The sequence below is a fragment of the Naumovozyma dairenensis genome, chromosome 7 (genome assembly GCF_000227115.2).
Source record: "Naumovozyma dairenensis CBS 421 chromosome 7, complete genome".
Classification (NCBI taxonomy): Eukaryota; Fungi; Ascomycota; class Saccharomycetes; order Saccharomycetales; family Saccharomycetaceae; genus Naumovozyma; species Naumovozyma dairenensis.
Window position 1 is genome coordinate 1,301,392 of NC_016485.2, and position 10,250 is coordinate 1,311,641.

Below are 10,250 nucleotides of genomic sequence, written 5' to 3' on the forward strand. Positions count from 1 at the left end.
ATTTTGTTATTCTATTGAGGGCGTTTGACCTGAGAGCCAAAACGATTCTTCAGACGAAGTTATATTACATTTCTCTCTTTCTAGGAGCTTCTCTTTTGTTTTCCCCTATATTATAATTTCCCTTATTATAGCTCTATAAATCTGATTGTAAAAAACTTAAGGTCAATGTTCAGCTCGGTGCAGTCTATAAAATCCAAAGCACGTCGAATCAAATTCACGAAAGATCATCGGTATCTGACATATTTATATATATTTACAACATCTCATATATAACCCCATACAGACCTAGAGAAAAAGTAACTTTGGATATTCCCTATATATGCTACAAGTTACGTTATACAATGGGACATTTTGATACTATGTCAAGCAATGATCAACTGTCACATTTAGGGAAAAGTTTGACTTTGACGGCATCCGCCTTACTGGGCTCACACCAAAACGATGATAGAATCCTAACTCAAAATTCACAATATAAAACCATTCTACATTCCACTGTGAATGGTAAAGAGAACGCAGGGTCGAGAAATATAATAAGCAAAATCAAGGATATGGATTTCCATCTCAGAGATAGGAGGAGAAGTATAGGATTTCAAGATTTACTTTCTGCAAAGGATGGGGAAGATTTTTTTAAGAATCAGATTACGAGTACAAGAACGAGTTTTAAAGTCTTGAGCCATATAAGCGACGAATTATTATCAGATATACCAAGTCATCTGTCCCCTGAAAATAAGTCCAATCTGGTATTAAGTAGAAAGATCACAAATAAAAAAAATGATGGAGAATACCTTATCAAAAATGATGATAGTCCATCCCTTTTCCAAGGATTCGAAGGTACCTTAGCGATTATTAATAATACTTTGGATCATCAGGGCTCAAATACTTATGATAATGTGAAACTATTAAGAGGGGAAGAAGTCACTGATGATGATAACGATTTTATACTGCCAAACGGATTCACACAGGAGTCGATTAGTCGATCATACTCTTTAAATGTCCTCCGAGATTTATCAGAGCAAGTTATCAAAGAGATCGATCTTTTTGAAATCCAAAAAAAATTTGCGGAGAATGAAATTAATGACATTGATTCAAAGATAAAACAATTGAAATTCAGAAGGAAAAATGTCTTTAACAAGATTGCCAGAATGGAGAAGAATGAATTTCTTTTGATGAGCAGCTTAGAAACCATAAAGGAGCGAACTGACTTTCTGAAAGAATATGGTCTTGAAGCAACCGAGAGTGATGAGTTATCCGAGGTAAATAGTCAGGCCAATGAGCCTGATGCTCAACTTATGGATTCACATGTTTCAGAAAAGGATATATTTATATTATCTAGAGATACAAATACGGATCACGATGCTATTCAAGATAGTACGACGTATATGGATAATGAAGATAGCAAATTAACTCCAGTCGAGGGGTTACGACACTTTTTCCAAAATCAAAATAAAAAATTTAAACGTATTATTCCAAAACTGCAACATTATTATGACGAAGGATCTCTAATAGCAAGTCTTTCTAAAGCACATAGTGAAAATATAACATGTCTTGATTTTGATGTTCCGTTTGGTACGTTATGTACAGCAGGGCATATGGATAACGAAATAAAAGTGTGGAATTTATCAAAAAAGAAGCAAATTGGTCAAATGAGAGGTCATTTGGCCACTATTAATTGTATGGAATTCGATAATGACTACAATATGCTCGTTTCTGGTGGCAAAGATGCTCTTTTGAAATTATGGGATCTTAATACAATACCACTTAATGTTGAACAAGACTCTACATTTGATGCAACCAAACCTTGTATTTATACTTTTGATTCACATATAGACGAGATTACTGCATTATCCTTAAGTTCTGAAACTTTGATAAGTGGATCCCAAGATCGTACATTACGCCAATGGGATGTCCGCACAGGGAAACATGTTCAGACAATGGATTTGAGTTTCATTACACTGCCTACTTCGTTAAGCTCGAAGACCACATCGCCTGAACCGTATTTATTATCGCCAGTTTCCAGAAAGATGAATTCAATGGTCGGTGGAGTACAATGTTTCGATGCAGCAGTGGTCACTGGAACAAAAGATGGGATCGTCAGGTTCTGGGATTTAAGGACCGGGAAAGTTGTTCGCCACTTGGAAGGTCATACTTCATCCATTACATGCTTGAAATTTGATAGTAAGAATATCATTACTGGATCAACGGATAAAACAGTACGAGTATGGGATATACGAATGGGCACCTTGGCTGGATTACTGAGTTTTGACACACCCGTGTTATCACTAGATTTTGATACGGATAAGATCGCTATAGGCACTTACGATGAATCTGTGAAGGTATATGATAGACATCATGACGAACAATGGGCATGTAGAGAAGATTATGATAATGTTGATGAAGCTCCCGCTGAAATCTCATCTAAAGTGGAGACGATACGATATAAAAACGGATACCTAGTCGACGGAAGAACTGATGGTACAATTAATACATGGGCTATTTGAGAAAACGCTATTCTTAAAGAACTTTCTGCATTTTTAGTCAAAGCAATAGAAGGATTTAAATATAAACCTATATAATCTTCATCTTTCTATTGATTAATGGAAATATATATTCTTAATTCAAAATATTATAAATCGAATTTTTTTTGTCAACATATGTAAGGCCATTCCCGCAATAGTCAGATGTACTAGCCTAACCTCTTCGTGTACAGTAAGTAAGAAAAATCAAACGTTAGAACAAAGTCCAACCCCCCGAACACAGATAAAAGTAAAGTTTTAATTAAAAAATATTCTATAAGATACGCTATTCTATATATATATATCATTACAATATTGTTTGAAGAAGTGTCATTGTTTTTCATTGTTTTTCATTTGTAGTTTTGCCTCCAACGTTCGACATTTCTCGTCTAAATCGAAAATATGTCTCCTGTAAAGATCTGTGACTAATTCTAATTCGGTTATACGTGCTTTTAGTTTAATCATTTCTTCCTCATTTTGCAAAGTAATACTCAGCGGAAGATTTTTGTCGAGATGATAACTATCGGGGGATTGTTGTTTCACCTTAGTACAATCAACATCTTTCATCGGTAAAGACGGCGATGTTATGACGGATGTATTCTGAGTTGGAAAAGAAGCATCACATTTTAGCGTTTCTTTGATAGAAGTTACAGGTAATTGAGGTAAACTAGGTCGTGGCGAGCTATGGTTTAAGATATTAGGTGGGGATACGATGGACCCAGAGGCATTCGATAATCTCTCGCTATCACATGATAGGTTACTGGCTGTTCTATCGGTATTACATAGTATGCTTGAAAGGCCAGGAAGTTTTTTGCTTGGTGGATGATGCATATTTTGGCGGGAGGTTAACTCGGAGTTATTGTAAAAGCTTGGATTGACCACACATCGGTTGTTGGAATCTCTCCAGCATAGGGGCATGCCTCTCTTGTAAGATGTCTTTGAAGTGGCGGCTAATTCAGAATCTATACTAGGTATAACATCAATATTATCATTATGATTAGGTTTGTTTTTCTTTATGGTATCATTTATATTGGGGCTAGCACTTGAGGATTTTCTTTTCTTCTCAGCAAAGCAATACTTTTTTATTTGTGAACCACATTTCGTTTCTTGATCCTCATGATTATCGTGATTACTCCCCGTACATTTCCTATTTCTAGATTTAATAACGTCAGTCTTCAGACTTATAGGTCTATTTCTCCCATGTAACTTTAAAAATAACCCACAAGCATTACAGAGCATTGCGCCACTTTCGTCACGTCTCCATAATGGCGTAGTAGATGTCAAGCAATTCTTACAAATAGGGACTTGTTGTGATTTGAAAGTTGTTGAAGGTATACTTGTGATAATCTTCAACCCAGGTGTATTTGTTGATGACGCAGATGGCAATCCATTCCGTATAGAAACATTATCGCTTTTGCTAGAGGTGGTCTCTTTTTTCAAAGCATGATAGCCATCATTGCCGGTGTTAAATTTCTCACCATTCTTTTTTGGTGCAAAATCTCCCATTTCGTCAGATTTCTTTGTGCCACTTAGTAAATGGGATGCTTTTAGGTCCACGGATTGGTTGATGTTGATTGATGAGGTATTATTTTCAGTTGTCATAGTATTCACCTTACCTTCGGTGGTTACCGAGTCGTTCAACATGGCGGGATTAGTTATAAGGGTCTCTCTTATTTTACATATACTTCCACCGTTAGTTACTAATGAAAAAGATACAAGCTTTCAAAATTTAGCTTGATCGATGATGGAAAGTATATGTAAATCAGCAGTCACTTCAAACAACTCGTGTAAGATCAATTTTAACATAAATGTTTCTTAATGGCTTTGAATTTCAGTTCCATCGAGTTATTCGAGAAAAGTTCTTTGCATGAAAGACATGAAATTTCCGCCCGCTTTAAATAAAACGTCTGTAAATCAATGTGACAGAAACATAAGAAATTTCCACAATCACAATGGTCTTCCTGGAACTGCGTATTTTGGAAGGCTATATATGGCAATGGATGCGTATATGATATCATACAAACCAGATGTTGATTTTTTACATTGTTTTTTGTTAAGAATAAAAATATATAAACAGTTTATTGAATTAAGGAATAATATACAATATATTTCGAATCAAGAGTGTATCTTAATCCAAGTATCTATCAAATGGCTCACCTAAAACATTTTCAACAACCTTAACAAGGCCTGTTCTTACTTCATGTTCGACTTCTTCATCGTCATCTTCTAGTAATTCAACAATAGTTGGGACTAATTGAGGTAATAATACCAACCAACTTTCCCCCACCTTTGAATATACTAATTTAACAGCTCTTATAGCCCATAATTTCTCACTTGATGAGCATGTAGCCTTCATATGAGTTATGAAAAGTTTATTCATGACTTGGTTATGTTCTTCTATGCCATTATTATTAGCAGCCAATGAACCAATGGCTTTAACAAGGTATTTACCAATAACATTCTCAATAGTAAACAGTTGGTTAACTAATGAATCACAAATTAATTCGAAACGTGATGTGGATTTCCAATATTCGTCCTTATCGTATTTAAAGGCCGAAGTTAAGGATTTCAAAACTAAACGGCGTAAATTTACATCAACTATTTTCTTGGAAATAAATCTCTTCAATAAATCATTCGTTGGTTCCAATAAGTATGTGAAATAAGAAGTAATAATACCCTTTAAGTTTTCTTGCAGCTTATTGAAAAATTTAAAGAATGCGGTTAATCTTTCCACGTCAGTAATTTGTTTATTAACGACATCTTCGCCATCGAACGCCCATCTTAAGAGAATAACAAATAATGGTCTGAAAACTTTATCATTTAATTTCAAAACATATACGTTTGCAATTTGATGAGCAGATGCTTCAATACGACTAATTGTGTTATTGTCGAATTTACTAATGGATCTGTATTCGAATAAAGATAATAATAGTTTGAAGAATATAGGTGATTGTGATGTAGCTGATTTCTTGTCAATTTTCTCAACTGTAGATTCTAGAGCACTTAAGAATAATGATACAGCAATAGAATCATCAATTTGCGATATCTTATTCATCCAAATTTTACTTAGAACTTTGAGGACTTCTTTCAAATTGATATTCTCCACTACGAGAGAAATAATAGATAATCTTGTAGCTGTTTCAACTTCGGTGGCAAAGAAAGTCATTTCAAACACATCGTACAAATTGGAGACAACAAAACTTGGAATGGTCTTGATAATAGATGCAAACAACAATAAGACAGATAGTTGCATTTGTGGATTTAATAGAGCATCTTTAGAGTTTTGTATTTGATTAAAGATTTTAATGGTTGGTGGAACTATTTTAGGATAAAATGCAATTGCCTTGACACCTAAAAACCCTATGCACGTAGCAATGACAGTTAAAGATGAAATCACAATTTCAGTTTTATCAGATAGCAATGTCTTAGTGACTAATCCAAGGGTCTCGGTCAATAAAGAGTTATCCATTTTTGATCCGAATCTTGTGATTAATGATCTTAAAGTATTCAATTCGACTTGTGCAACGTTCGTAGATGAATTCTCTATTGGGATTCTTTCCAATAGGAATTTGATGACTTCACTAGCTGTAGGAGTACTTTCAATTGATTCCAACTCAAACTTAGTTCCGATCACTAATGCTAAATGGTATCTAATTTCCTCATTACCACTTTTAGATAGAAGTGGTAAGACAGCACCGACAAAATCTTTGATCGGTAGCATGTTCAATACATTACCTAATAAGCTAAATAAGACATTTTTAATTTCGGTCTTATGATCAATTATGGTTTCCGAACCAGATTCATCATCAGTTTCGGAAGAAGAGGATTGTACATTCTTTAAGAAAGAAGTACCAGTCTTATTGATGAACGTTAACACAGATTCTAAAACATTACCGAATTCGGATCTAACGTTTTCAGAGAATGATGCATCGTTTTTGGTATCCAATAATGCAGAATACACTCTCAATCTAAAGCTACCATTAATGTTATAATGATCACTATCATCTTCCTGAATTACTTTGTCAATAAAAGCGAAAGCATGATGAAGCAATGTAAATAATTCATTTTCAGTAAGGTTTAAAACACCGTTTGTAAATAATGCTTGTGACTCTAATTCAGATTTCTTTTCGGAGTCTTGGCTGGCTGAAATGATTTTTTTAAAGATTTCAAAGAAGCTAGTTAATGCATGCAATTGTTCGAAAACATCAAAATTGGCTAAGAATGATTTAGCGAACTCACTAATATTTCTCGCTTCACCTAGTTTGAATTTTCCCATATTTGAAGAGTATTGTTGTGAAATTAAAAAGAAGAATGGGCCAATAGCATCAGTTGCACCCAAGGATTTAACTAATGTAGAATATAATTTAACTCTTCTATGTCTTGGAACATGTTGTAAAGCGGTTGTGAAACTCGTTAACAGGAATTCAATTTCATCATTCTTTTTAGCAGCATTATTCGCTAGTAATGCTGGGATAACAGTTAATATAGTTCGTTCAACAACTTGAGTAGTAAATTCATCATCTTGACGAATACTATGAGCTCCCATAAATGTGAAAATCGGCATAACAGAATGCAATATGGTTTCTGAATTCAAAGAAGCTAATGCACCGATAACTAGAAGTAATTTATTTTGAACCTGAGGGGATGGAGAAGATCTGATAGCGGAAACTAAGATATCAGCTCTGATATTTCCTAATTGCGTACGACCTGATTTTTTTAATGAATTAATTGTGTTTAACATACATGAGGTTAAAGTTTCTTGAGCGTACAATACAGGTAAACCACCATCTTGATCTAAAGTTTCTAAATCAGATAATAATGCGAACAATGTAGAAAGCAACGAGTCAGTACCAATGATATTCTTGGATCTATCTAATGTTTCCAGAATAATGGTCAATTTTCTTAAATGAATTTCAGCCATTTGTGAGACTTCTTCCTTTTGTAAAGCAATCTTATTAGTAGAGGAACGTCTTCTTCTTCTTTTTGGGAACTCCGTAGCGTCTGAATCAGTAGATATTCTATTTTGAGATAAGATTGAAACGAAAAGTTCTGCAGTTAAAGGTAGTGATTGTAACGTTCCGACGGAATCATAACTTGGATCAGATTCAGCACTTGCATTTAAGATATTTTGTAAAAATTGTAATTGGACATTAGATTTTAATGAATCAAAGATGGAGATTAATCTTTCAGAGACTAGAGTAGCTAATGATTCGAATTCAGAATTCAAAGAATTAATTGCAAAATCTATTAGGAATTGATTTTTTTCCTTGGGGGCAATTAATTGAACTAATTCCGTTTCAAATTGAACAAAGTCTGTTTTATTATTAATACATTTAGATTCCCATGAAGTTCTCTGTTGTAAATAATTAGAAATAAACTTTTCAAAGACTGTTGAGAATGAAGAAGAAGATGATGAATATTTATTCAAATAATTTAATAAGATTGTCTTTGGATAAGGTAACGGCATTAGCAAAGCCTGATTTGCCCAAAACATTAAGAAAATTTTTTGATCTTTCTTTGGAATGACTAGATTCGCGATATCATAATTCTCCACTAAATATTCATCTAAAAATCTTTTCAGCCAAGTCTCATTATCCTTTGGAGAAACCATTGGGATGGCAATATCATCACCATAAAGTCTTTTATTTGCGAAGTAATGTTTCGTGTAGGGTCTTTTAGAGATTTGAATCAAGATTTTCTTAACGTTGGTTCTAACATTCTTCGAGACATCACTTAATGCACAAATCAAACATGGAATCAAGGTGAATAAATTGGATTCCTTATCAATATTATTCAAGAATTTGGAGAGACTATTCAAAGAAACCAATCTTAAAGCGATAGGGGCAGCAGGAGATACTAGGACACGTAATAGGAAAGTGATTTTAGCTTCTAAAGTAGTGATGAATGAAGTTAAGAATTCGTTAGCTTGGTAAGTTTTACCAATAGCCTCAATAAACAAAGATAATAATTTGGAGAATTTTTCATCAGACTCAACAAACATTGATATATCTTTAGTATTAATAAACTGTGCATTTTTATCTTTGAATTCTTGGAATGATGGAATTTGATTATTTTGTCCTACTACTTTTTGACCTTCAATGGAATTGATTATGTTTGTATCATCTGCGTTGGTAGTCCCTGTGAATAATGAAGTAGTTAGTCTAATCTCGAATAATTCAGCGGTCAAGTTCAACGATTTCAAACAATGTAATACTAATTTTTCATTGATTGAGATGAAATATTCGAATAATGCGATTAATTGAGATTTATCTTCTATAATTTCGGAAAGATGGATTAAATCTGTGATAATTAATCTTACTTCGAATCTTTCCAAATGTACTAATTTCAATAATTTCACTAGGGACGTAAATTTATCATGATCATATCTAATGATTGCCCTTATATATGTTGTTAAGAATTTGTCACATGATACGTTAGAATTCCCGTTGTCACTTAAGAATTCAATAAGGTCAGTATCTAAATTGAACTTGGAATCGAACAATTTGTAAAGTTTGTTTGGTAATTGGTCAACGTTACCAGCGCCTTTCAAGGTTTGGAATAATTTGCAAATGGAAATTAAAGCTGATTTTTTAGCTCTGTTATTGGCTAAATTAGATAATATGGTTTCAGCGGCAGCTGCAATGATCTCTTTCTTTAGTGGTAATGCAGTAGCGAAGACGACCAATACTGTATGGGCTGCAATTTGGCAATCTACCGAGTTCGTAGCTAATAATTTGGCAGAGATTTCTAGTAATAATGGTACTAAATTATTTAGTTTTTCTTCGTTATTTGAGTTGAAAGCGATTAAATTGATGAAACAACATGTAGTAAACAATAATTGATTTGTGTAAGTTGTTTTCTGTTTGATACATTTATTTAAGTAGTTTGTGTATAATTTTAAGAAATCCATATCATCAAATAGTTTTATCATTGTCATATTTGAAGGTGATTGTTCACTTCTAACGAAATTTGATAAAGGCATAAACAAAGGAGGTAATCTGGTAATATTTAATAATCTTTTAAAAACAGGTGTTTGATAATAATTCAAAGTTGACAAAAGAAAATTTTCAGCGTTTAAAATATGAATTTGGAAACGACGAACTAACCATTCAGTGGCATGTAGAGTTGGAGTCAAATGCCATTTAGAAGATGCTAGTAGAAGATATCCATTGATTGCATTATCTAGATCTCTAATTTCCTGCTTTGTTTGGACATTTCTATCGATATTTATTGATGATTCAGAGAATAGAGATTTAGTAAAGATTTGAAATTTTGGTTCAATTTCGATCAGTTCATTTAAAGCCTTAATGGCATGTTCAAAAATGAAATCATAATCTTGAGTGGCTGCAGTCTTTGGATTATAGATTAATGATGCAGAATGTAATTTTTGTCTTCTTTTCCTGTCGACAGCTACAGTAGCAGAGTTGTTAGCTACTTGTTTTAATTGATCACTCAACGAAGACATGATATACAGTGAGTTATATCTTGTTTGAAAGAAATGATACTTTTTAAAACAGGGAAAATAAAAACAAAATTAGCCTCGAGAGAGTAATGTTACAACAGTCTGTTAGATATATAGAGTGTGGAATATTATATTATCATAAGTGATGATACTAAATATACTATACCATTAAATTTCAGCTATAGGAATTTCAGATTTTAGCTCATCGCCTAATTTTGAAAATTTTTCTTATAGTAAAAAAAAAAAAATTATATATATATATATATATATATATA

General features: G+C 33.2%; 3 protein-coding genes across 3 annotated transcripts; 1 reads left to right on the top strand and 2 right to left on the bottom strand.

Moving 5' to 3' along the window:
- Window positions 1–341: 341 nt before the first annotated feature.
- Window positions 342–2,498, top strand: NDAI0G05340 (uncharacterized protein; the record flags this gene model as incomplete). Its single annotated transcript, XM_003980144.1, has 1 exon — window positions 342–2,498. One exon carries the CDS (start codon window positions 342–344, stop codon window positions 2,496–2,498), a length of 2,157 nt encoding a protein of 718 aa, XP_003980193.1.
- Window positions 2,499–2,843: 345 nt separating this feature from the next.
- Window positions 2,844–4,157, bottom strand: GZF3 (Gzf3p; the record flags this gene model as incomplete). The annotated part of the gene is made up of 1 exon (XM_003980145.1): window positions 2,844–4,157. The coding sequence occupies one exon, from the start codon at window positions 4,155–4,157 to the stop codon at window positions 2,844–2,846; it is 1,314 nt and encodes a 437-aa protein (XP_003980194.1).
- Window positions 4,158–4,641: 484 nt separating this feature from the next.
- On the bottom strand, window positions 4,642–9,978 carry UTP10 (snoRNA-binding rRNA-processing protein UTP10; the record flags this gene model as incomplete). Its single annotated transcript, XM_003980146.1, has 1 exon — window positions 4,642–9,978. One exon carries the CDS (start codon window positions 9,976–9,978, stop codon window positions 4,642–4,644), a length of 5,337 nt encoding a protein of 1,778 aa, XP_003980195.1.
- Between the last annotated feature and the right edge of the window lie 272 nt (window positions 9,979–10,250).